Raw genomic sequence first — 26,560 nt, forward strand, 5'->3', positions numbered from 1 at the left:
CCATTCGAAAGGGAGCAGAGACTTTTATGGTTTCAAATCAAGGGATGTGTGTGTAGGGAGGGTGCCTATCCCTTACCACAACATCACAGTGAAGATGAGGAAAATCTGATTGTAATCAGGAACACCAGAAGATATCACCTGAACCTCACTTAAAGCCCCAATAGCTTCCAGCTCTTGGTTTTCCAAGGAGCTGATGCAAAGACAGCCGTGTTTTATGTAAAGACCATGAGCATCTACAGGGATCAAGTCTTCTTTGGGGAGGTCCTGGAACCAATCTTTCACAGAAGGTGAGGGGGTGACTCTAACATCTTTTAAGAGACCCCAGCGAGTCACCTAGCTCCTTCCACCATGGGATGGGCCGTGAGAAAATAAACAGACTCTGCGGGCACCTTGATCTCAGACATCCTGCTTTTCAGAGTTGTTATCCATTTCTTTTTTAATCTTAACGTGAAATGTATTCATTTAATTTTATGGGTGAGTGTTTAGCCTGCATGTAGACACACACACTGTAATGTATCCTCGGTGCCTATGGAGATCAGAAGGGGACAAAGGGGACATCAGATCCCCTGGAACTGGAATTATGGAGCTGGACCATCATGTGAGTGCAGGGAATCAAAACCGAGGTCCTAGCCAAAAAAAAAAAAAAAAAAAAAAATAGAGCTCCTAACAGTTGAGTCTGCATGATGGTTTTCAAGCCACACAGGTTGCTGTAGCATCCTGTATGTAGTAACACAACTCCTGCAGACACTTGAGGCAACCCAGAAGTAACAGATACTCCCAGGAGTCAGACGCTCAGGTCCCTGTGGGGAGATTTCCATGATGGCCACCCTGCTGAGTAGCCTGCAAAGCTTCCCACTCATCCGGAGCAGCCAGGAGTGCCATAGCCTTGTCCAGAGACAGTTTCGGTTGTTGCATCTGGAGGTGCGTGAGGGGATGCTACTGTGTCGAGTGCGTACAGTGTGGGGACAGCTCCATGCAACAAAGGATAATGTCTCAGATGTCAGCACTGCCTAGCGTGAGTCCTAGTCTCAAGAACATGCAGCATTGAGATCTGAGCTTTGCTTCACCCAGCCTTTTCCTGGGTGCAGAAAAATGTCACAAGAGTTGGGGACAAGGACTACAAGCCACACTCCTTTCTTCCCACCAGCTGGCAAGATTGTGGGCAGACATACTGCAAATTCCCCAGAGATCTCGTAGCTCGAGCAGAGTAGAGGTGGGTGGTGTGCTTGCCTCTGGCTGTTGAGCCTTATGAAGCTTTGCCCGTTGCTGAGCCCTGATTGTGAATCATGAAGGACCATAGGAGTCTCTGGTGCATTGCATATCGCTGGGAGCTGAGGATCCCTTTACCTGCTTAGGACCAAGTCAGTTCACAGTGTGGCTCCTCTTTAATCTTGGACTGGCAGGTACATTGTTTAGAGGGTGAGCATGAGGTCAAGGCAAGGCTAGAAGACCCAGGGCAGGACCACTGGAGGTGTTGGGATGGGACCAGGGACAAGTCAATTCTTCCCTCTTCAGTCATTCATCTGCTGGGCCTGTTCTCTTCCATCCCAGGCTGATCTCATAGCAAGGGATTCAGGTCCTGGAGTACTTAGACAAGCAGCATCATCCAACTGGGGCACAGCACTCACAGTGGGCCAGATCCTAGCTCTGGGCAGAGCTGTCTTAGTATCCTGAAGCCTTTCCAGCCTTCCTCGGGTCAGATGCTGCATAGATGCAGGACCCTTCCTGAAACACAGCCTGGACCGCATTCAGGAAGACTGGCCGCTGACTCTGGCTCTGCCTCTGGCCTCGGTCCTGTAGCCCCTTCTGTACCTCCTGAAGAAGAGAGGAGCATTCATGGAGAGGGAAGCTCAAATTCCCCTCCCCTGTACACAAGGGGATGTCTAGAAAAGAAATTAGGAAGCCATATCTAAAAAGGTAGAACTGGGGGAAGGGGGTCTGAGGACCCTGGCTAGGAAAAGTCTGGGCAGGCACCGGTCTATGCAGTCTATAACGTGAAAGTATCAGAGGGGTGTAAGAAGGCTGCACAACTCTGGGGACAATAACAAGGATGATGAGACAAAGAACAAAGACCCTTAAGAACCGAGTTCATCCTGTTCCTGGGTCTAATTTGCTATGGCCCCAGAGGACAAATCTGAGGTCATCTAGGTGCTTCTGTTGAGAGGGTAGCTTTAGAAGACTTGGGCTAAAGAGCACCAAGTACTAGATACTAGGTATCCAGGCCCACCAGTACAAGTACTGCCAAACCATATAGGACAACAGTAACACAGATGAGAACTCAAGACCTAAGACACCCCAATATGTAGTAGTTAAGCTCCTGGGAGCCTATAATTTTAGGGCTTATAAAGGGGTGTCTAGGAGAACTCCAAAGATCCTGATCCTGTTTGTCCAGAGTATACATATGGTCTATTCTCACTTCAGCATCATATACACTAAAATTGGATCAACGTAGAAAGATTAACATGGCCCTTGCTTAGGGATGACTTGTAAATTCATGAAACATTCTGTGTGTGTGTGTGTGTGTTGAATGTATAGATATACATAAAGGAATACTTATATATCAAGTTAAGTGTGGTGGCACATGCCTGAAATCTAGCACTCGGGGGGCAGAGGCAAGGGAATTGTAAATTTGAGGTGAGCCTAGACTGCGGAGTAGGCCAGAGGCTAGCCCAATCCAATTCTGTCTTAAAAGTGAACATACTTGTATGTATCGAAGGAAACTGGAGCCCACTCAGGATGTGGACCTCTAATGGCTCATGTGTACAACACCAAACCTATAAACTTTGAGGTAGAAATTAAAACAGGCCCTAGTTCTGAAGTTCTAAATGTTTAGGGCTTTAAATTCTTAGGGTGTGAACCCCTCCCCCACTGCTGTTTATCATGTTCGGGGGGTGGGGCAAAAATCCTAAGAACTGCACTTCTTCAGCCCCACACTTCCACACATTATTTCAGATTAATGAGCTAAGAATTTTGTCCACTAAGACCCGATATTCCACAGATATCCAGGTTTGGTGACATCTCTGCAGTCCTTCAAACCAGTTGCCCCCTGTCTGACTCCATCAGACAACATTTTGTGACTTGAGCCACTGGCAAGTCACAAGTGAGATTTGGAGGCATGCCCTTAGGGGTCTAAGCGTTTCTGTATTCACTGTAGGAATTGCCCGATGGCCTTCACATTAAAGACCAAAGCCCACAGTGCAAAAGCCAAAGCTAAACTTTCAATCCTCAGGGGCTCCATTTCTCAGAATTTAGTGGCCAAACTCCCAAGACCTTCCTCGCCTTAGTGGTGGCTTTTGCTTATAAAGGTCCTTGGAGATTTGAGGTCTCCAAGGCAGGGCTTATGATGCTCTCCATTGAAAGCCCTAGATCTGCATAACTGACATTGTAACAACCCCAGGGAGCCGAGGATCGTGGCCTTATGGGCGCTGGATGTCATTAATCTCGTTCCCGGACTGTGTATCATCTTCTAACTTCTCAGAGTTGAAGATTCTCAGAGTGCCAAGTCTTGAGAACGGGTGTCGCTGAGAAAGGATCTTCAGCTAAGAGTCAAGAGCCAAGTAAGTCTCCAGGAGTGAAGGAACTCCAGACTTAAAAGAATATGTCTTGGATCTTGCAGCCTCTAGACGTCAGTTCCTTGGACCTGGTGTTCTGAGAGAGCATCTCAGGTCCCCCGAAGAACTGCACAGACTTCAGGTCTGGACAACAAGTTTCTCAGCACAGATGCTGTTGAACTTACAATGGGCTTCAAATCCATCATAGTTGGAAAATATTGTAAGTCAAAATGCATCTATGTGTTTAATATGTCTAACTTGAAGAGATGACTCAGCACTTAAGAGCCTTTTTGGGAGGAGGGGCAGAGGACCCAGGTTTGGTTCTCAGCACCTGCACAGTGGCTCACAACCATAATTCCAGTTACATGTGATCCAATACCCTCTTCTGATATCTATAAGCACCAGCCACATATGTGGTGTATACACAGATATGCAGGCAATATACTCATACTGTCCTGAAGCTATAAGAAGAATAGTGTTCAAGGTAATCACCGCTAATGGGTCATGAGCATTAAATGGCTTCTGCTAAATGCATATAACTTTCTTTTCTTTTTCTTTTGTGGTGTTGGCAGGTTATGTATACTTTTTTTCCAAGCTACATACCCAGCCCTGCATATATGGCTTTTATACAACTGGAAAGTTGAACCAAACTATTAAGGAGTCATTGTCTGTCAATGTCCCTTCTTACTAAAAGCCTCCTATTCTAAGGGTTTTTAGAATTCTAAGGGGCCCCAGAGGTGGTCTTGGGAACCAAAACATAGAACTTTGAGAACCTTGATAATTGAAATGGCTTCAAACACAAAGTTTGTGGCCTTAAAAGCTACTAGTCTTTTTTTTTTTTAAGGTTTATTTATTTATTTATTTATTTATTTATTTATTTATATTATATATAAGTATATTGTAGTTGTCTTCAGACACACCAGCAGAGGGCATCAGATCTTATTACAGATGGTTGTGAGCCACCATGTGGTTGCTGGGATTTGAACTCAGGACCTCTGGAAGAGCAGCCAGTGCTTTTAACCACTGAGCCGTCTCCCCAGCCCTACTAGTCTTTTTAAAGATTTTTAAAATTTTATTTTTAAAACATTTATTCATTATTCTGAGTGTGTGCATGTGTGTGGGACCGTGGCAGTGACGGGGTACCCTGATTCTCAGCTGAGATAAGTAGGAGCTTCCTAGTCTCTGGGGAAATCAGGCTCCTTGCACACAGCTACAGCCCCCAGAGCCCCATGTAGAGAGGTTTGAGTAGGTCACACCCCAAGTCCCTCCTCCAGGTAGGCTCAAGCTAGAATAGCCATGCCCCAAGTCCCTCCCCCACAGGTGAGGACATGACCTACATATCACTTAGGCTCAAGACAGAAGCAGGACCACGCCCCCAAATATGTAGATGAGGTATTCCCCAGCTCTCAGGGCAAGCCAATAGAAAGTACCTGTTGTCAGACTCTGAACTATCCCCAAACTGTATATATATGAGTCCTATCTGGAATTAAAGGTGTGCAGGAATTACTCCATTGTCTGAGAGTTTTTGTCATAAGAGCTGTAACAACACCGCTTGGGAAGAGATCTGCTCTCCCGAATCACCCCTGCTACCAGAAACTCCCCTGGACCCCTGGCAGCTAGCCAGTCTCTTGCTGGCTCAGCCTGGTGGACATCCTATGGCAGCTGCAGAGACAGTCCCTCTCTCCCTCCCTGAACTGAGATCTCTTAGTGGGGCCTCTAGCTCCCAGACCCGCACGTGTGCATGTGTCTGCGTGTATATATGTGTACCACACACTTGTAGGAACCTGTGGAGGTCAGAAGAGAGTTTTGGATTTCTTACAACTTTTATAGAGTGGTTGTGGGCAGACATGTGGGTGACAAGAAATGAGACCCAAGCCAGTGCTCTTAACCACTGAGCCACCTCTCCAGCCCCAGAGCTTCTGATCTGCGCATGCGCTCTAGCACAGTGCATCCAATTAGCTTCAGAAACCATCCAGAAAGCTAAGTGTCTGTCTTGGAGGAAGGTGGTAGTTAGTCGGTCAAGAGAAATCATCCCCTGGTCCTGCACTGGCGGCTTTGGTGGGGGAACTACATGTTTGGAAGAAGTAACAGCATCATGACCTCTAATGCTCTATAAAATGCCACAGGAAAAGCAAGCTTGTTTATAAACTCTCGACTGTGAGGGGGAAAATCACCAGGAAGGAATATCCAACAGGCCACAGAAAAGTTAGCTTCTTGGATATGGTATAGACAAGGCGAGAATTTGAAGTCCTCAGCCTGGGAGAAGCCCAGGCATCAGCTTTCTGACTTGGCTGCCATGGGACACACCTATTACCTTTTCCCTTGGGTTTCTCAATGCCCTGTGGCTCCCGAAAGGGAAGCGAACCCACCTGGTACATACAGTTACTGGGTTCTTTACAGAAGGCATTGAGCCGCATGGATTTCAGGAAGTGCGTGGGACCTCAGCCTCACCTGGTTAAACCTGGGCTCATACTCCACATGGCCCTTGCTGTTCACATGCAGGATAGGAGCCGCAATGGCTTCTGCTAGGTCAAAGCCAAGCCACAGCTTATTCATGATAGTCTGGAAGAAATAAGAGGACACGTGGTTGGAGGAGACACTGGTCATTCTACCATGACACCCCTACCCCCACCTTACCCCCCGGAGAGTTTCTCGGAGAGCGGGCACTCTAGCCGGGAACCTTCAGACTCACCTGGACCACAGCAGAGATGATAAGCTCCCCACCAGCCCCACCGATCACCAGCTTCGATCCCTGGACTTTGTTGATCAAGATGGAGGGTACCATGGAAGACGGTGGCCGCTCACCTGGAACTGGAACCAAGAAGCATCACCCACACCGTCCAGGAGTTCCACCCAGCCCTCCTTCGGGCATTTGCTAAGCATGGTGCGCAGTGATGGGGGCGACCCACCCAGGGGTTAGCTGTTCAGCCCACCCACCGCCCTCTCTCTTCAAGGGGTGCTGGGCAGGAGGTCTTGGTCTCACCAGGTGGAGGGGTGAATACGGAACCTGACACGTTTCTCCAGCATAAGTCTAGTAGCTCGTTGTTAAGGAGGATGCCTGTACGTGGAGAGTACACCATCGCTCCAAAGCTGCAGATAGGCAACGTGGAGTATGAGCGCGATGCTCTGGGCTCTCAATAACCAGGCGCTGCGACCTCTCAGGACCCTTTACCTTCCAGCACACCAGAGCCCAGCACCACCCAACCCATAGCCCTCAAAGATCCCCTTTGCTTCCCACATCTTTTTTTTTTTTTTAAGGCAAGGTACATGACAGACAGGATGTGGCTCAGAGCCACCTAGCAATAGTTTTTCTCAGTGAGGGATGTCTCACGGACATGCCCCCAAGTCTTGTCTGCTCTCCCCCTCCTCTGCCCATTCGCCCTGTCCGTCCCATCCCCCCAGGTCCCACACACGGTGTGTTGATGGTGCTGGTGGCTGCCACAGCACTGCCATCTTCTCCCAACACAGACACATGAGATGTGCCCATTTTGTTGCCCCTGACCGTGGGCGGGTTGTAACGGCTGAGCTGGTGGTCATCGATCTGCTGGCGGATGTGCTGGGCTAGATCCTCCCGGAGAAGGTCCTTGGAGATGTTCTGGGGTGAGCAGTCAGCCAGTCAATGAGGAGCCAGGGGTCAGGGATGGTTCTCAAGAGGAGGAGGCAGGATGAGCCCATTCCCCACTGGGGAACCCTTTGTCCAGTCTATCCTAGAAGGTCCTTCCTTTTGTCTGTGTGAAGCCCAGATCCTACAACTGTCTATGTCTACAACCTCGGAACCATTGCTAGGATACCCCTGCCTAGAACTACAAAGAATTCCTACACCTTCCCTACCCCAGTCCTGATCATCACTTCATACTGTATTCTGGGGAAGGAGAGAGGACCCCATCAGTTCCCGGGAGCCTTACCTGTATCCCTGGGTAAATGTCAGGGTCCCATAGCCGCCACCTCTGCCCTACTGCGAACTTGAGAGTCTCTACAAGGCGACGGTACATGCTCACTTTCCCTTCAGGCCGGGCCACCGTCTCTGCAGAGAAGTTGAACCCTGGGGAGGTAGAGGGGTGCTGGGGTTTCTTTGTGTAGTGGGGCAAATATTGGACCCCCCAAAAGATTTACTCATTTTTATTCCCAGAATTCATAAATATTAATCTATGTAGCATAAGAATTGATCTTATATTTTATGACAACATATGTTGAGGATTTTGAGAGGAGGTGTTTACCCTGCATTGTGTAGTGTAAGTAGGTTATCCCTAACCGTACTCATGTGTTTTTGTTTTTGTTTTCCCTTGAGACAGGGTTTTCTCTGTGTAGCCCTGGCTATTCTGAAACTTGCTCTGTTGACCAGCCTAGCCTCAGACTCAGAGATCTATGTAGCATTAATTAATTAAATAAAGTTTGGTGGCAGATTCTACATTACCCTCCACATATATACATATATATATATATTTGTGTGTATATGTATGTGTACATACACATATACATATACATGTACATATACATCATATATATATACATATATACAAACACATATACAGATACATCATATACATATACACATATACATCATATACAACTTATACATAGATATCATATACATAGACATATACATAGACATCACATACATATACACATACACATACATCATATATATACACATCATATACATATATACATAGACATCATATACATATACATATACATATACATGTACACATACATCATATATGTATATATCATATACATACACATACACATATACTTATATATATTTTAAATTTTAGTATGTCTAAAATGATTCAATGGCTGGGCCATTTTTAACCTCCACGTGGCTAATCCACCTCTCTCTGATATCCCTAGATTTTCTTTCATTAACTTCTATATTTCATCTTTGCTGCCCTGGACCCAGTTAGGCAGCTCTCTTGGGCCACTGTCCCCCAGCTCCTACATGGCAGCCATGTTCTCTGTTCCACAACTTCTCAGACATGACATCTTTTCTCTCCTTCTCCTGCCATGGTGGATCTCCTTTTTATCTTAGTTTCCAAGCCCAGAAAAATCCTAAGATCCCGCTTCTGTCTGCTCTGCCCAGCCATTGGCCGCTGACATCTTTATTTACCAATCAGAACCAACTGGGGACAGGGTCCCTTATATCTTATATACAAACACGCAAACTCCTATACAAACTACCATAACAAAAACAGCCACGGATTCAAACTCAGAGTTCTCACTGCCTCTGCCTCTGCCTCTCTGCCTCTGCCTCTCTGCCTCTCTGCCTCTCTGTCTCTCTGCCTCTGTCTCTCTGCCTCTCTGTCTCTCTGCCTCTCTGCCTCTCTGCCTCTGCCTCTCTGCCTCTCTGCCTCTCTGCCTCTCTGCCTCTGCCTCTGCCTCTCTGCCTCTCTGTCTCTCTGCCTCTCTGCCTCTCTGTCTCTCTGCCTCTGCCTCTCTGCCTCTCTGCCTCTGCCTCTCTGCCTCTCTGCCTCTCTGTCTCTCTGCCTCTGCCTCTCTGCCTCTCTGCCTCTGCCTCTCTGCCTCTCTGCCTCTCTGTCTCTCTGCCTCTGTCTCTCTGCCTCTCTGTCTCTCTGCCTCTCTGCCTCTCTGCCTCTCTGCCTCTGCCTCTCTGCCTCTCTGCCTCTCTGCCTCTCTGCCTCTCTGCCTCTGCCTCTGCCTCTCTGTCTCTCTGCCTCTCTGCCTCTCTGTCTCTCTGCCTCTGTCTCTCTGCCTCTCTGTCTCTCTGCCTCTCTGCCTCTCTGCCTCTCTGCCTCTGCCTCTCTGCCTCTCTGCCTCTCTGCCTCTCTGCCTCTGCCTCTGCCTCTCTGTCTCTCTGCCTCTCTGCCTCTCTGTCTCTCTGCCTCTGTCTCTCTGCCTCTGTCTCTCTGCCTCTCTGCCTCTCTGCCTCTCTGTCTCTCTGCCTCTGCCTCTCTGCCTCTCTGCCTCTGCCTCTCTGCCTCTCTGCCTCTCTGTCTCTCTGCCTCTGTCTCTCTGCCTCTCTGTCTCTCTGCCTCTCTGTCTCTCTGCCTCTCTGCCTCTCTGCCTCTCTGCCTCTGCCTCTCTGCCTCTCTGCCTCTCTGCCTCTGCCTCTGCCTCTCTGTCTCTCTGCCTCTCTGCCTCTCTGTCTCTCTGCCTCTGTCTCTCTGCCTCTCTGTCTCTCTGCCTCTCTGCCTCTCTGCCTCTCTGCCTCTGCCTCTCTGCCTCTCTGCCTCTCTGCCTCTCTGCCTCTGCCTCTGCCTCTCTGTCTCTCTGCCTCTCTGCCTCTCTGTCTCTCTGCCTCTGTCTCTCTGCCTCTCTGCCTCTGCCTCTCTGCCTCTGCCTCTGCCTCTGTCTCTCTGCCTCTGCCTCTCTGCCTCTGCCTCTGTCTCTCTGCCTCTCTGTCTCTCTGCCTCTCTGCCTCTCTGCCTCTGTCTCTCTGCCTCTCTGCCTCTGCCTCTGCCTCTCTGCCTCTCTGCCTCTCTGTCTCTCTGCCTCTCTGCCTCTCTGTCTCTCTGCCTCTGCCTCTCTGTCTCTCTGCCTCTGCCTCTCTGTCTCTCTGCCTCTGTCTCTCTGCCTCTCTGCCTCTGCCTCTGCCTCTCTGCTTCTCTGCCTCTGCCTCTGCCTCTCTGCCTCTCTGCCTCTGCCTCTGCCTCTCTGCCTCTCTGCCTCTCTGTCTCTCTGCCTCTCTGTCTCTCTGCCTCTCTGTCTCTCTGCCTCTCTGCCTCTCTGCCTCTGTCTCTCTGCCTCTCTGCCTCTCTGCCTCTGCCTCTGCCTCTCTGCCTCTCTGTCTCTCTGCCTCTCTGCCTCTCTGCCTCTCTGCCTCTGTCTCTCTGCCTCTCTGCCTCTGCCTCTGCCTCTCTGCCTCTCTGTCTCTCTGCCTCTCTGCCTCTGCCTCTCTGCCTCTCTGTCTCTCTGCCTCTCTGCCTCTGCCTCTCTGTCTCTCTGCCTCTCTGCCTCTCTGCCTCTCTGCCTCTCTGTCTCTCTGCCTCTCTGTCTCTCTGCCTCTCTGTCTCTCTGCCTCTCTGCCTCTCTGCCTCTGTCTCTCTGCCTCTCTGCCTCTGCCTCTCTGCCTCTCTGTCTCTCTGCCTCTCTGCCTCTCTGCCTCTCTGCCTCTGTCTCTCTGCCTCTCTGCCTCTGCCTCTGCCTCTCTGCCTCTCTGTCTCTCTGCCTCTCTGCCTCTGCCTCTCTGCCTCTCTGTCTCTCTGCCTCTCTGCCTCTGCCTCTCTGTCTCTCTGCCTCTCTGCCTCTCTGCCTCTCTGTCTCTCTGCCTCTCTGCCTCTCTGCCTCTCTGCCTCTCTGCCTCTCTGCCTCTCTGCCTCTCTGTCTCTCTGCCTCTCTGCCTCTGTCTCTGCCTCTCTGTCTCTCTGCCTCTGTCTCTCTGCCTCTCTGTCTCTCTGCCTCTGCCTCTCTGCCTCTCTGCCTCTCTGCCTCTCTGCCTCTCTTCCTCTCTGTCTCTCTGCCTCTCTGCCTCTCTGCCTCTGCCTCTGCCTCTCTGCCTCTCTGCCTCTGCCTCTCTGCCTCTCTGTCTCTCTGCCTCTCTGTCTCTCTGCCTCTGCCTCTCTGCCTCTCTGCCTCTCTGCCTCTCTGTCTCTCTGCCTCTGCCTCTGCCTCCTGAGCACCTGCATTGAAGGTCTGCGCCACTATGCCAGGCCACATGCATCTTTATAAGTCAGACTCACAGAGAAAAGATGTCCCCTCCTGCCTGTGGTCTGACTTTTCAGAGTTTTTGGTTACCTGCAGTTGGTCATAGTTTGAAAATATTACGTGGAAAGTTTCAGAATGAACAATTCATAAGTTTTAAATGTCATCCCAAGTCTTGCACTACCTTGCTCCATCACACCAAAGGTGTAATCATTCCATTGTTTAATGTATCTATCTATATTGTAATTGCTGCCTGCTCATTAACAACAACAACAACAACAACACACACACACACACACACACACACACACACACACACACACACACACACGGCACTGAGATGCCCATGTTAATCATGAATTCTACCGCTGAGCTCTCAGGCCTATACCACCAGATCAATTGTTGCCATATTGAAGTACTTAAGTCAAGGTCACATACGGCCCCACTGTACACTGGTAGTCTTGGTTCTGAGCTTGACCTACCCAGAAGTGATGGACACTTTACCAGGAAAGGTCAATAGAATGTTAGGTCACATGCTCAGTTCAGTGGGGCTTTGTATTTTCTTCTCTCCTTCCCTCTCTTTCACTTCCCAGCATCCTTAAGCTTCTTGTTCTACAGCAAGTCCCTGCTTCGATATACCTCCTCACCACAGGCCCAAGAGCAACAGAGCCAACCCCAACCAGACAGAAACCTCAAAGTGGAAGTTCCAGTCTTTTGCTATGCATTGTTATGCTAAATACTGGCTCTGAGGCCCAAAGAGAATCTGCAGGTATACTCAAGTGACACTATGTGACCTTGTCCCCCAAATGATCCCTGGCTAGTGAATAAAGATGGCTACAGCCTATAGCTGGACAGAATTGAGAGAGGTGGAACTTGGGTCCTGCGCTTGGGGTTGGAGGAGAACCATGATGGGGGGTGGGGAGAAGGTGGAGAGAGGAGGAAGCGCGATGAGTTAGAGGAGACATAAAAATATGGCCATGAGGGCTGGCCAATTGGAGTTGAGAAGATCTGCCCAGACAGAACATGGCAAATTCTAAAATGTGGTTGATGTTGGGGAAGTAAGACATTATAGCATGAAGGATACATATCTGCTCGGCTCTTGTGCTGATTAAGGCTTTTTGTAAATATAAAAATTGTGTCTCTTTTATCAAAGGCGAAGGAGAAGGCAATGTTTGAGATTAAATATTCCTACAACACTTCTAAACCCCATGAGACTAAATAAACGTGTCTCTTTAACAAGCAGGTTTTTACCGCAGGCATTTGTTAGAGCAATGAAAAGCTGGCCAACAGCAGGTGGTTTGCATATGCTGAGGAGAAGCCGTTAACCAGAAGGCGAGAAAGCTGTTGTGGGGGTCTCATTACCCCTAATTCATATAAACCTTTTCACAAGTGTAGCCATCAGGAATTATGTATGTATACGGCTCTGTGCCGTCTGCACTGATAGAGGCAGAGTCCAGACTGATTCTGCCAAAGGCAAGGAAAGCCAGCCGGTTCTCCTGAGGAGACCCTAGGGGGCATCCGTCCTGTGTGCAGCCTGCTGTGTGTGTCTTCCAGAACAGTCCCTGCAGGCTGATTCTCTGTGCTCTCAGCCCTGAGTGTACACACTTGTCGGGCAGCTTGAGACCTGCAGAGCCTTCTTTCTGCTCCTGTGCCCTGAGACTGAGTCACATATTAAAAAGAGGGACGCTACCTCCTTCAATACGATATACCCCAGCTCTTGAGACAGAGACCAGCTCTAAAAAAATACTGTCCTGACTACTGTCCTCAACAGTCTTAGATAACATACTACCTGTTAGTAGGTAGAGAAAGACAGTGGCCATATGCTATAATTAGACTATGTCCTGAGTATCCCCAAGGGTTTACTGAGATTGGGGTCTGGATCCCCACAGTGTCAGCACTGGGAGGTGGCTGGGCCTTTAAGAGATAAGACTTAATAGGAAGTCTATAGGCCACTGGGAGGAGTGTGCTGTTGGAAGGTGCTTCACAGTGGGACTCTTTGGTAGTTCTTACAAGAGGGCTGTTAGAAAGGAGCCAGACCTCTTCAGTACTCTACCGCTGAGCTAAACTCACTTTTCTTGACAAGTAGCTGTGTCCGGCGATATGTTACAGTGATGGAAAGCTAATGAGTTTCCCCAAGGTCTGCGATGGGCCGAGAGTTCAGGTTCTCCCCGCACCCCCCCCCCCCTGGGGCCAGAGAAGGTCTTACCTTTCAGCACGTTGAGAATGAAGCTAAGAAGAATGCCCCCTGCCGGCGGCGGTGGGGAGTACAGGGTATAGTTTCCTAGGGGCATCTCCAGGGGTTCTACCACTTGAGGCTGGAAAGCAACCAAGTCCTGGACTGTCAGCTGGCTTCCTGGAGAGAGAGGGTGAGAGCTCTAGGTATGGATGCTCATCTCAGGACATACGGAGAAGTTTTTCTTGCCTGCTAGTGATGTAGCCACAGAGGGTTGATGGGCGGAACGGTATAGGGTGGTGGGCAGAGAGCAGATGAAAGTAAATGAGAAATAGGAGGAGGAAGATGGTCAGCCCAGCCGCCCAGGCCTGCCATGGCCTCCTTACAGGCAGATATGCAAAAGCTCCACCACTTGAGGTTCTTGACCATGGAGAACCCCCCCCCCCCCGGCTAGCAATGACTAGGCTGAACTACATGGTAACCTGGCTTCCCCAGAATCCCTGGAGCACCCCGTAGTGCTGGAGGGTCTGAGAAAGGTGTGACTTTAATCCCCCTATGCCCAGAACTTGACTCGTTCCCTAGCTGGGCTGGGTGTTAAAGTGTCAGTTTGGCTAACCTTGCTTGGCAATGTCTTCCACCAGCATGCTTCCCAGCTTCCCCGTGTAGAAGGCCTCTGCACCCTCCGTGGCCACAGTCTCCAGGGTGTTGGCCAATGCAGGCCATGGGAGTGGGTCCTGAGATCTCAAGGCTTCTGTCCCATTGAAGAAGAGCTGTCTGGAGGGTAGGATGCAACCTCAGGCTGATGCCAGACCCCAGCAGACACTCACATTCTTGCTGAGCGCTAGGGAAATCTCCAGGATTCTTCTCCGAGGAAACGGCCACAGTCGTGGAACTGGTTGTCTAGAAGTGGGGCCGGTGCTACCACCCTCACTCCTGGTTCTCGAACCTTTCTGGTGTCTCAGGTTTACTCCATTACATCCTAGGAGGACCCGTCACTGAGCTAGCCGACCAAGAAAGGCTATCTGCCATCTCCAAAGATGAGCAGAAAGAAGCCAGAGCCAAAAAAGTAAGACGTCCTTTGCCTAAATTAGGTACCGACCGGAGACGGAAAAGCATTGACTATCCTGGCTGTAAAGGGCTTTGGCCCCTTAGGGTCAACCCTCCTGTTGGGGAAAGACTGAGGCGCCCCCGGATGCGGATTTGAGGGGCTACCTTGCCGTGCTCACCTCAGGCTTGATGAATACAAGTGGGGCCGCAGGAAGCTGCTGTTGAGGAACTGGCTGAGCAGAAAGGGCACACGGAAACCTCCTCGAAGCAGTGCAATGGTGGGCCGGAAAAGCTGAGCCCAAGGCAGGCGGCCATGTCGGCGGTGGGCCTCAGCATAGCCGCGGAGCTCCCCAGGAACCCCGATCCACTGGGCCCCTGCGTCACATCTTTCCTTAGCCCATTACAGCCCTCTCATCCCAGCTTGGTCTCGCAGCTTCTGGAGCCCATGCTTGACCGTATTGCTGCAGGCCTCTTATCTCCTGCGGCCCCCCTATGGCCTTCCATATAAAGTTCACACGGAAAGAATACCATGGGACACTGATCATTGCAATGGACAGAACCAAGCCTAGGCTACCCTACTCCCACCCCAGAGCCTACTCTGCCCTCAAATAAACTGGACCCAGGATTCCTGTCCCATCAACCCATATCCATTGGGCTCCCCAAGACTGGTCTGCTTCTTGGAGCATCCCATTACTCAGAGTCTCCCCCAAAATAAGCTTTCCAACACACCCCTGAAGGTCAGGGGTCCAGGTCTTTCCATGCCCCATGCCATCCCCAATGCCCAGGGTTTCACACCCTGAGACATACTGATGATGGCTCTTCTGGACTGACCTGTAACAGAGTGAGTTAGGTTGTCTAAAGAACCCGTCCCAAAATTTGATTGTGCTCTAGCGAGTACATTTACAACACCAAGTATACTTGATTTTTTTTCTTTCTTCCTTTTTTTTTTTTTTTTTTTTTTGGTGTGTGTGGGGGAGGGTGTGAGAGGATGGTGGGGCGCAGACATGGGAGGACTGGGAAGTGAGTGTGATTGGGGTGTACGATGTGAAGTTCCAAATAATCAATACAAATATTCTGTTGGAGGCGGGGAAGAACCCTTCCCAAGACCTTACCTGTGCCCAGGGGCAGGGCATTTTTACACTGGTTTAGCAGGTCCTGGTCATGGCTGGCTGGCACCGTCTCCCGAGCATTGATGACCTCCACCTTCTCTGAAGTTAAGACAGGGTGAGAGATGCCCCCAGTTAGTTCCAGATCTTGGTTTCCCTTGGAACACCACCTGCCACCAGGACTTCACACAACAGAGACCAAAGCAGTGCAAAGGCTCCCAAGAGTACCCGGGGAGATGAACGCAGGAGACGAGGGCACCGTGACCGACACAGGTCTGCCTCCCCAGGGGGCGTCCCGTGAGGGCCCACCTGTTGATGCGTTGTAGATGGTGAAGACGACCCCTCCACCCAGGCCCATGCTCTGAGGGTTAACGACACCGGTACAGATCAGGGCAGCGATGGTGGCGTCCACAGGCGAGCCCTGCTGCTGGAGGATGGCTCTAGGGGACATGACACAGAATCAGAGATCTGGCTACCCTACCCCTCCTCTCCCTGGGCCCATCTGACTGGCACTTGCTGGGAAACAGCGACAGACAGATAGATGGTCTTTCAGCTGGCATTAAACCCCAAGGGAGGTGAGAAGACACTCCAAGCTACCCTTCAAATCTAACTACTCATTGGTCCGTCCTCACGACAGATAGATCTCAAAGTATGGTGGCATTTCCACATCCCTGTGGCATACACAAGGTGGTTCTCAGTTTACAAAGTACTCTGCTGCCATCCTTTGGAGCTCCCTGCAACTGTGGCTCATTGCAACAGGTAGAACCTGAACCCCTATAACCCATTCTGAGATTCCCCTGTCTAAGCTGGGTTTAGTGGGTGACCCCAGGATCCTGCGCTAGGATCCAGTACTTGGACTGATGAGTCATACACCTTTTTTCTTTGTCCCCAAGCCTATGACAATGCTCTTGGATAGCTGCCCCCTTATCTGTCCAAGGGACAGGTCCTTCAACTTCACATTGTTGGTGAGACTGGCCTATGTCACAGTAGCTACTGGGACAGAAGTACAGTCTACACCATTCACCAAGGAGCATCCCTTTCTTTGCACACAAAGGCCCTCCTCAACATCTCTAGGACTGCCATTTGGCCTCCGGGTACCAGAAGAAACTCAGGCCCCACAAGAGTGAACCTAGGTCTCCTCCTGCAACTCCGTGGGACCTCCAACCCCACATCTCCCCTTGACTCTGTTATCTGTGACCCAACCAGTCCATCCTGGACTCTGCCCCACTGTAACTCCTTAGCTTAAATGCTAGTATTCATTTAACACCATCATTTCTCAGGTAATCCTGGGATGGAATGGAGCATGAAAGAAAACAAGATTGCTGTAGTCAGGCATAGCACAATTTCTTTAAACACTGACTTGTATGTGTGTGTGTGTGTGTGTGTGTGTGTGTGTGTGTGTGTATGGTGGCCAGAAGCTGGTCCATCTCTCCAGCCCTATCGGCACAAATTCTTAACAATAAAAGGTCATCAATGATGTTGAAGGAAGGAGGGTTGAGGAGATGACATGTCCCCATCAGAGACAAGTTCTCAGCTCTGCTTGAGGCCACTTGGCAGCAGCCTATGTCCTTCCACCAAAAGCTCTTTCTACACTCAGCTCTTCAATCCCCATCTTGTATTTTTCTCTCACTCCCCTGAACTTGTAATGTTGAGTCCTTGGTCCATACTTGTCATCCATACACTGCAAACTCTACACTTAAGACTTTTGAATTTACTTCCTAAACCCGTTCATTCTCTTCCCTAAAGTTGAGACTCTTCTGTGCTGTCATCTACAGATGCCTCGCTGGGGGGAGGGCTAGGAAGCACTGTACACCACCATCACCTAAACTGCACCCTTTCTTTCCCTCCCATTTCTATCCCCCGACAAGTCTGCTATTCTTGTCTTTACGGGCATAGAGAATGCCATAACCATTTGCCAATTACTCTGTCCTTCACCCTTGGGGAGTCATCCTTGATGCTTGGTCTCTTCCACTCCTGGTGATCCCATGCCCAACACCGTGGTCCTAGCTGTCAGTCACAGAAGAGTTTCTGGGTTTCTGCAGTAGCCTGTTGTACCTGGCCTCCCGTGTCTGCCTGATTTCTGTACATTTTAGTAATCTGACCACCGGCCACCAGATAGCCCTGTAGCTAACGACTAGACACTTTAGACCAAATTCCTACAGAGAACAAGGGAAACCAGACAAATCGGCAAGGGAGAAAGTTTGTGGTGTGGGAGGTGGGCCTGGCATCTACAGCTGCTTTTCCCTAGAGAACATCGCCATTTTTACACAGATAGCTCAGAGGCAGAGCAGCGTGTCAGCATTCTCTGATGGTGTGCCACACTCCAGGATGGGTCCTTCTCTAGGTTTAACATCCAGAATTAAGACGAGGCATCTCTGTATAGAAGCCTAGCTGCAAACCATCTAGTTACTGGAACCATAAAGGAAATTCCAGAAATTTATAATCCTTAAGATATTAAAAAATTACTTTTATTAACTTGTTATTTGGGGTTATTATTTTGGGTTTTGGTTGGGTTTTGCCTTGTTTGTTTGTTTCAGACAGAATCCTAGATCATAGCCCAGGCTTGCTTCATACTTGTGGTGATCCTCCTGCCTCAAGTCTCTCAAGTACTAGAGGAGAACTATATTTAGTCCAAAATTATTTTTAATTTTGGGTTGGGTGATGCTGGCATACACCTTTAATCTCAGGACTTGGGAGGAAGAAGCAAGTGGATCTTTGTGAGTTCGAGGCCAGCCTGGTCTACAGAACTAGTTCCGGGAAAGCCAGGGCTATGCAAAGAAACCCTGTCTCAACTTCCTCTCCCAGAAATTTTGTTTTTAGCAGTTGCTATACATGTTCTCCAATACTAGGTGGCAAATGAACAAGACAGTATGGAGATATAACGAAAGAACTCAGGATTGAATATAGACAATCTTCTTAAGAGATCCACAGGACCCTGGCTTATGAAGGCCACAACTTGGTTTTTTCTCTCTGTCTGTGTGCCTCTGTCTTTCTGTGTCTCTGTCTGTCTCTGTCTGTCTCTCTCTGTCTCTCTGTAGCCCAAACTGGCCTCACACTTGTGATTCTCCTGCCTCACCCTCCTAAATGCCAAGACTTATAAATATAAGCCACCATACCTAACTACAAACTTCCAAATAAGTGTATTTCAAGATATTGAAGCCAAGATTAGAAATGTCAAGGCTGAGGAATGGCTCAGTGGGTCAAAGCACTTGCCACGCAAGCCAGATGACTTCAGTTCGGTCCTTGGAACGCATGAGCAATTAGAAATTCTGGAGTGGCCTGCCATCTCTAATCCCAGCATTCCTATGTCCAGATGGACGAGAAGCTCCAGGAAGCTTACAAGCTAAGCTAGTCTGGAGTATTCAGTGTGGCAGAAACGAGAAACCCTTTCTCAAAAACAAGGTAGAAGATGAGAAACCTTGTAAAATTCTCCTCTGACCTCCCCATGTGGCAGTGACCCATGCACCTCTACAATCACATACAAAATAAATTAGTTTCGATTTCCTGTTTCATTTGAGACCAGGTCTCACTATGTAAGTAGCTCTGGCTAGCCTTAAATTTGTTATGTAAACCAAGCTGGCCTCAAACTCACAGAAATTCGCCCACCTCTGCCTCCCAACTGCTGAGATTAAAGGTGTGCACCTCCATGGACAACTTAATTAGGAATAGGCAAACAAGGCTGAAGAGTTGGCTCAGTGGTTAAGAATACTGACTGTTCTTCCAGAGGTCCTGAATTCAATTCCCAGCAACCACATGGTGGCTCACAACCATCTGTAATGGGATCTGATGCCCTCTTCTGGTGTGACTGAAGAGAGTGACAGTGTGCTCACACACATAAAATAAATAAATAAAATCTTTTTTTTAAAGTATATTTAAGTATATATTACTATATTTAAATATATGTTATATATTATATATTTAATATATATTAATATATAATATTTAAAATATAATAAATATATAATAAACGTGTATTAAATATATATTAATAAATATATTTATTATATATGAGCACAAACAAACAAAATATAAATATCAAATATATAACACAATAAAACGGCAATCCTCTAGGAGTCAACAGTAAGACTCAAGAGTGTAAGGGTCAGGGGAAGGAGATCATGGTTAGAGAGCATTGTTAATTAATAACGAAGAAATCATAAGTTTGGGAACTCACTTTTGTTGGGTCCCTCTCTTTGGTCACGTGGCACTCCACCTCATTTGTGAAGTCTGCCAGCAAGAGGCCATTACCAGATGCCTAATCCTGGACCAGTTCCCTGAGTCAAGATAAACCACTTCTTTATGACTTAGAAACAAATTGTAACTTGTTATCATGTGTTTCTTAAGCTGTATCTCAAACATAAATTCAACATGAATACCTTTAAAAAAATTTAGTTGGGTTTCTTTGTTTGTCTTTGATACTGGGAATTGGCTTAGAGCCTTAATAGGCGGGGAAATGCTTTAGCCCTAAGCTGCATTCCTAGATGTAAATAGCAACCGTAAGACTACAGGAATGGAAGGGGAAAAAAAATCAAGATAGAAGCAGAGAGTAATACAGAGAGAAACAAACACACAGTCAATATAATCACCAGCCAAGGGTGTGCCTCAGAGATCCAGCCTCGGCCTGCCTCCCTCAAGGCCCTGAAGCTTAGCTGCCAACACTCAAAAAAGGAAACCAGCAAAGCCAAGTGTCCTTCGCTATAAGGGTCACCGGTTCAGTCCCAGCAAGGCAGATCAGGAACAATGAGTAATTACAGGCCCAGTAAACATTCAAAAGATGCTACACAGGGTCTTGTTATATGGACCGGGCTGGTTTCAAATTCAGAATCTTCCCAGTAAGGGTTTCATAGGTGTCTGGCACCATGCCTAGAAAGGTTTTCACATTTAAAATAAACAAACAAGGGTATGTTAATACATGTGACGGTGTGAACAGACTGGACACATTTCTTGAAAAGGATTTACCAGTTTCTCGCTATTCAAAGAAATAGAAACTTGGGTTGGTGACACAGGTCAGTGGGAAATGGTGCTTGCTGCCAAACCCTGGTGACTTAAATGCCATTTTCAGAACCCACATGATGAAACAAAACTAACTCTGCTTTGTGACCCACATGACTATAATTCCGCTCATACATTCTCCCCCCCCCAAAAAAAAACCCATACAGTCAATATGATCACCCAAGGGTGTGGCTCAGAGATCCACATAAACAAACAAACAAACAAACAAACTATTTAAAACATAGACACCTAATACCTACCACGAAACGACTGCTTTAAGGTTTTACATTCACAACTCAAGCACAGAGGGGACTTTCAGCTTTCTGTTACTATTTTGAAACATTGAAACAGCCAACTTTTAGAAAGAAAAGGTTAATTTTGATTCATGGCCCAGGAGTTTTGTGGTCCATGGGCCAGTTGTGTCCGTGGCTCTGGGGTAAAACATGGTAGAAGGGTTTGGTGGCACAGAATCTCCCAATGGGTGAAAAGAAAAAAAGAAAGGAAGAAACTGGAGAAACAGGGGTTTCCCCAGTCCTCATCCAGGGCATGTCTCAGTACAGTTCTCACAAGGCCCCCTACTCTGCCCGCCTCTTAAAGTGCCATCGCTTCCCAAAAGTGTGCCAAGAGGAGAGCACACCCTTCATAAGACTCAAGAAGATATGTGAGATCCAAATTAGTGCAAAAGGCTTAGCCAGTAAATTCTTCTCAATACGTAGAGATGGAACAGCCCATTTAAAAATAACACAGAAAAAAAAAAAAAAAAAAACCTCTTTCTTCCGGAGAACAGAAAGAGAGAGTGTGTGTGCTCCTCTCTATCTTCTGGGAGTGATCTAGAATCAACTGGGTTACTGTGCATGCGTGAAGGGATTATCTTGATAAGGTTAATTGAGGTGAGAAAATCCACTTTTGGTTTGACAGGTTTCTGGGAAGGACCCTGGACTGGATGGAAAGGAGAAAATAAACCACGTTCTTGTTTTCCTTCTCTTTTCTTTTAGGGGAGGATTGGGGGAGGGGTGATTTTTTGAGATGGGGTTTCTCTGTGTTGCCCTGGCTGTCCTGGAACTCGCTCTGTACATCAGGCTGGCCTCCAGTTTAGAGGTCGGCCCGCCTCTGCCTCAGGGGTGCGGTGATTAAAGGCGTGCACTACCGCTGCCCAGTTTGTTCGCTGTGTCTTGGTTGTGGATGTGACCTGCTGCTTCAAGCTCCCATTGCCTTGCCTTCTACACCCTGATGGACCGAATCTCAAACTGTGAGTCAGAATAAAGTTGTTGTCATCCGGGTATTTTAGCACAGCGACGACAGGAAAAGAAAACACAGCCTCCCGGTTCTTTATGGGCTCAGCGTGAGTCTGGTACCAAGTACAACATAAGTGTGGCTCGGGGGTGCGCCGTGTGACTGGTGTGCACATGGCCCTGGAGCGGATCCACATGCGGAAACAAACTTAAGCCAGCGAGGCAGCTGTAACAAAGGAACATTACAGAGATCACTGATCATCAAGACAAAAATTAGTAAGTCCAATTGTGATCGCCTGTGATATAAAAAAATCATATTGAATCCTTATTAGGTGGAGTTTGTGCTAGGAATACAAAGGTGACTTAAGACTCACTGCATTTTAAAGGGAGAGAAATAACAAGACAGAAAACACATTTAATGTACAACCTAAGAAAAATGGCAGAAGGAAGGTAGGAAATCACTCCATGCTGCTAGGTATGATGGCTCACAACTGTAATTTTGGTGATGACTAAACCAAGGGGGATAGCCCTCACCAACACAGAAATGAGAGAGAGGGGGGAGGAGACAGAGAGAGAGAGAGACAGACAGAGACAGAGATAGGGAGATGGGGGTGCGTGGAGGGGGGGTTTCACAGAACAGAACAGAAACATCACATAAACAATGATCATACCCAACCATTCAACATAGTTACAGATTTGCATTTCCTCCCACAAAGGCAGGGCTGTGTCGGTTACATTGTGTCTCTAGGCCATGACAAAGTATAGTTGGTCCTCTGTTTTACCTTGATGACAATGTAACCCCAAAGCTCATGCATGTTAGGCAACTTCTGTGCCACAGTGCATGCACCCACCCGGCCATATTTGACTTATGGCAGAAGTGTTGGATGTTGCAGGTAGGAGAAGGGCTCATGAATTACCACATGTATCCCCAACCCCACGACCACAGGCATAAGCCAGGAGCCTGGGTCTATAGTAACCCTGCTATGGTAGGGCTAAATTCCTCCTAGCTAACTGCAAGAGGCTAGGCAGGTAACTCAGCTTTGGTACCTGGCTTTCCTTACTTGGGAAATGTGATCAGTTTGGGTCAGCAGAGACTGAAGCATTTCCTGTGCACTTGTCCCCAAGGAACCAGCAGGCCGCCCTGTTGTCACCACTACATGACAGGCTCACTCAACCGTGTGGTTTCATGTGTGCATTTGCATGTGTGTGTGTGTGCGCACGCATGTGCCATCCCTAGACGAAAAGAGTGTTTCATCCTGAGCCCCAATGGTCAGGGAAAATAGTCACTTCCTGATGAGCTAGAACAAAAAGATCCATAGAACAAGTTTCAGGCTGAGAGGAAGAAAGAGGAGAATATGAAGCCCAAGTCCTGGAAGATGGAGCCCAGAAGCCACACCCCAATCTTCCCTTGGGTCCTGAGATGTTGGCCCATGTCCAGAGCAACCCAGGTAAAAGACTCTCTATACAGAGCTATTGAAGGAACATGTCCAGTGTGTGAGGTGAAGTCACCCGTGTGCTCTCAGCCACTTCACAGAGAGGAAACTGAGGCCCACAGACCATATATCTTGGTCTGTGTTGCTACTCTTCCCTGAACTAAGGGGGCAACCCTCGGATACCAGGTCGGCATAAAGCAGCAGGCCACACTCAACCCTTGGGGTCCAACTGTCACCCCAATTTGTAGCCCAGTGCCAGACAACAGCCCTCCAGAAGCCTACTCCCCAGAACCCCAAAGGAGCCTTACCTTCTGCAATTTCAGTAAATAAAGCTGTGGCCATTAGGTACCTAGGGCTAGGTAGATTGGGATCTGAGGGGAGAGGTGGGGGACATTAGAAAGACTAACCCTCCCACAGCCCTTCCACTCTGACAAGAACAGTAGCACCAGTAGGGGAGATACTGAGACTTCCCACTGTGACACTGGCCTGGTTCTTCCCCTGGGTAGACATCCTAAGTCCAAATGCAAAGCTCTTCAGGGGACATACAAGGGCATCTTCCTAAGGCCTAACCTGGCCTATGGTCACTGACCACTCCTTCACCGGTAAGTAGCTGGGTCCGGAGGCTCCCTCCCATTCCTGGCTTTTTAAAACAAGAACAGGAAGCAGGGAGAGTTGTTTGACAAAACGCTGTGGTGGAACCCACATCCGCTTTTTACCAGGGGAGAGCTTGAGAGTTTTAGAGTATAGGGTAGTGCAGGATCCAAGCACTCACCACAGCATGACTCTCACAGACCAGTGCTGTCCAGAGAGCTTCCTCACAGACACTAGAAGCACACCCCTTTGTTCAGGTGGGGTGGGGTGGTGGTGTTTCTCATCTGGCTGGTTTTCTGTGGGGCCTGAGGGCGCACACCTACCCCACTTCATCTCACTGGAGACAGAGCAATGGTTGATCTTAACTCTTCCATCCCTTGGGAATACCACGCAGCCTAGAAAGAACTGTCCCTACTGATCGGGCTGCTATTCCCATAGACTTCCAAGTTAAATATGGCCGTGAATTCTCCAGGAAGTCTGGGAACTCAGAGGACCAGGTTAGCAGGCTTGAGGGCTACTGGGACAGGCAGAAGAGAATAGATAGATGGATTAAGGGAGAAGGGAAGGAAGGACGGAAGGAAGGAGAATTCAAAAACAGTACAAAAAAAGCATGCTAGCCTGTTATTTGGGGCCAGGACCACCTCTGCTCTCCCTGTTGCAGCCTTGGGTTTATAAAGCACTCGAACCCCAACAGTGGGCTACCAGGCTGATATTCTGGGAGGGAAAACCCAGATGAGGAAGGAAGGAGAGACTTGCCCAAGGTTTCAGGACCCAGTGGGAGGCAGGAGACCAGGAGTGACTTCCTGCCTCATGATGGTCCTGTGGTAGCATGGTGGGTAGCAGAGGCTTCCCATGGGCTGGGTTTCCAGGAAGAAGGTCAGGACACACTCACTGTAGCTCCTCTCTCTCTTCTTCCCAGCTCCCACGTCAGACACTCCACTCCCCAAGGCCAGACGCTGCCACAGACAGGGAGGTCCTGACAGTTGTAGCATGCTTTCTTGTACTGGCCCTGAGAGGCACTGCGTACTGCAGGATGGACCAACATATGAAACCCTGAAGCCTGTTTCCCAGGTTTCCTTAAAAGTTCCAGTCTTGAGCAGGACACGCAGGGACAACGTAGCAGGTCTCAATTAGCCTGCCTTTCCAACAGCATTGTAAAGATGACTTTCTTCAACAATAGAGTCACACCATCTTTGCAACACAGTCCTGAGTGTCCGTCTTCCCTATGGACACACCTACACGTTCTATGCAAGGGTCCCGAGACTGCCGTAGGAAGCCAAACCACACGTGGCTCTTACCTCACAGCAACACAGCCGGCACGGTACTCACGTGTCCTCTTCACACCCCTACCACAGTTACACAGTCTCCAGGGCACAGTTACACAAGGGCCATTGCGCAAACACCCACCTCTTACTCACCGTCCAATATCTGAGCAGATCTTGGAGTCGGCAGCCACAGCAGCATGTGTGAAGGCTCGAGGACCGCAAGAGGCTCGGTGGTGAGAAAGGACCACAGCCAGCACAATGACGGACAGACCCAGACCCACACCCAGCAGGGCCAGGCAGACGGTGGCCCTATGGCCCCATGCCATGGCTCAGTGGTTCAGGGAGAGAGGGGAGGCAGCCGGACACACAGGGCAGTGGACAGACAGAGGGACAAACTGACTGCCCGATGAAGGGAAAAGAAATGACACAGGGTGAACTCAGGGGATTTGACAGATGGGCAAGATCAATGGGTCCAGCAAGACAGACAGTCATACAGGCCAGACAAGTAGACAGAGAGGACAACATACAAGCTTACAGATGGGTGGCCAGGCAGGTTACAGAGGAGCAACAGGAAGCCAGCCAGCCAGGTAGGTTTTTGGATAGACAGACGACAGACTGTGACCACTGCTCCCCCAGTGCTTCTACAGAGGCAGATCTAGCCACAGGTCTGAACTTCCAGTTTTTAGCTCCCAAGGCTTGCCCCTGGAGGCAGGCCAGGCATCTACAAGGAGGTGGTTTTTTTTTTTTTTTTTCCTTGAAGAGCCAGCTGCTGCTGTTAACTCTTTCACCACCAGCTGATGCCATGGCCGATTCTGCTGCCCCAACAGTACTCAGAGACTCCTCAATCCCAGTGCCATTGGGAATTTGATGCTTGCTGCACCCAGGGGAGCTGGGGCACAGAACTCGGGGAAACTCTTGAACTGCTTTCTTGGCTCCAGACAGTTTAGGGTCAGGGTGTCTCCTGCAGGGTGAAGCTCTTTTTATACCTCAGCCCCATATTCCCAGCTGGTTCTACCCAGGCAGCCTCTCAATCTAGCCACCCACACGGTACAGGGATGGGGCCAAAAGTGGATCAAGGTAGCCACTCAGGACCATTTTATTACAGCCTGGCACAGCCTCACCCACACATGTGAGCGTGGGGTGGGAAGGGGGTGAGCAGACAGGACAGACATCTAGTACCCCGGCACCCAGTGCTGCTAAATCATCCCCCTGGGACATGGTGACTCAGAAACTCAACCTTAGGCCTCTAAAGAGTGAGGCTGTTCTGCCTAAGTACCCTCACATTTTCTGCAGCTCAGAGCTCCTCAGGCTGACTGGCTGGGTCCGGAAGTACTCAAGGCTATGTCTGTGCTGGTGAGCCTCTTCCTCTTGAGGGCCTGGCTTGGGTGCCCTCTTTCCATGGTCTCAGGATGTTCAAGTGGGAGGCAGCTGGAGGGGTGAGGACTCACCAGCTGTGCTCTCTTGATTAGACTTAAGAGGTGTGCAGGGGACTGGAGAGATGGCTCAGAGGTTAAGAGCACTGAGTGCTCTTCCAGAGGTCCTGAGTTCAACCCCAGCAACCACATGGT

The 26,560-nt window shown here is 49.0% G+C and overlaps 1 protein-coding gene across 4 annotated transcripts; it reads right to left on the reverse strand.

The window, feature by feature from the left end:
• Window positions 1-174: 174 nt before the first annotated feature.
• On the reverse strand, window positions 175-25,611 carry GGT5 (gamma-glutamyltransferase 5). 4 transcript variants are annotated; one of them, XM_080938368.1, is made up of 12 exons: window positions 25,146-25,611; window positions 15,789-15,919; window positions 15,486-15,581; window positions 14,553-14,748; window positions 13,943-14,100; window positions 13,360-13,506; window positions 7,457-7,593; window positions 6,965-7,146; window positions 6,559-6,641; window positions 6,244-6,362; window positions 6,003-6,113; window positions 175-1,815 (listed from the first exon to the last, which is right to left on the reverse strand). In XM_080938368.1, the coding sequence occupies exons 1-12, from the start codon at window positions 25,316-25,318 to the stop codon at window positions 1,663-1,665; spliced, it is 1,686 nt and encodes a 561-aa protein (XP_080794494.1). In that variant the 5' UTR covers window positions 25,319-25,611; the 3' UTR covers window positions 175-1,662. The 4 variants fall into 4 exon arrangements, with proteins under 4 accessions (XP_080794494.1, XP_080794493.1, XP_080794495.1 ...); XM_080938367.1 differs by having other exon boundaries at window positions 6,535-6,641; XM_080938369.1 differs by having other exon boundaries at window positions 6,535-6,641; window positions 25,135-25,218.
• Window positions 25,612-26,560: the final 949 nt, after the last annotated feature.

The sequence above is a fragment of the Micromys minutus genome (genome assembly GCF_963924665.1).
Source record: "Micromys minutus genome assembly, chromosome: 25".
In the NCBI taxonomy this organism is placed as follows: domain Eukaryota; kingdom Metazoa; phylum Chordata; class Mammalia; order Rodentia; family Muridae; genus Micromys; species Micromys minutus.

Coding starts and splice junctions, on each gene's coding strand:
- GGT5 (XM_080938367.1), bottom strand. CDS start 25,318: ATGGCATGGGGCCATAGGGCCACCGTCTGCCTGGCCCTGCTGGGTGTG. Junction 7,147..7,456: donor ACATTTACCCAGGGATACAG/GTAAGGCTCCCG, acceptor TGCTCACCCCAG/AACATCTCCAAGGACCTTCT. Junction 6,363..6,534: donor CGTATTCACCCCTCCACCTG/GTGAGACCAAGA, acceptor TCTTGGTTCCAG/TTCCAGGTGAGCGGCCACCG.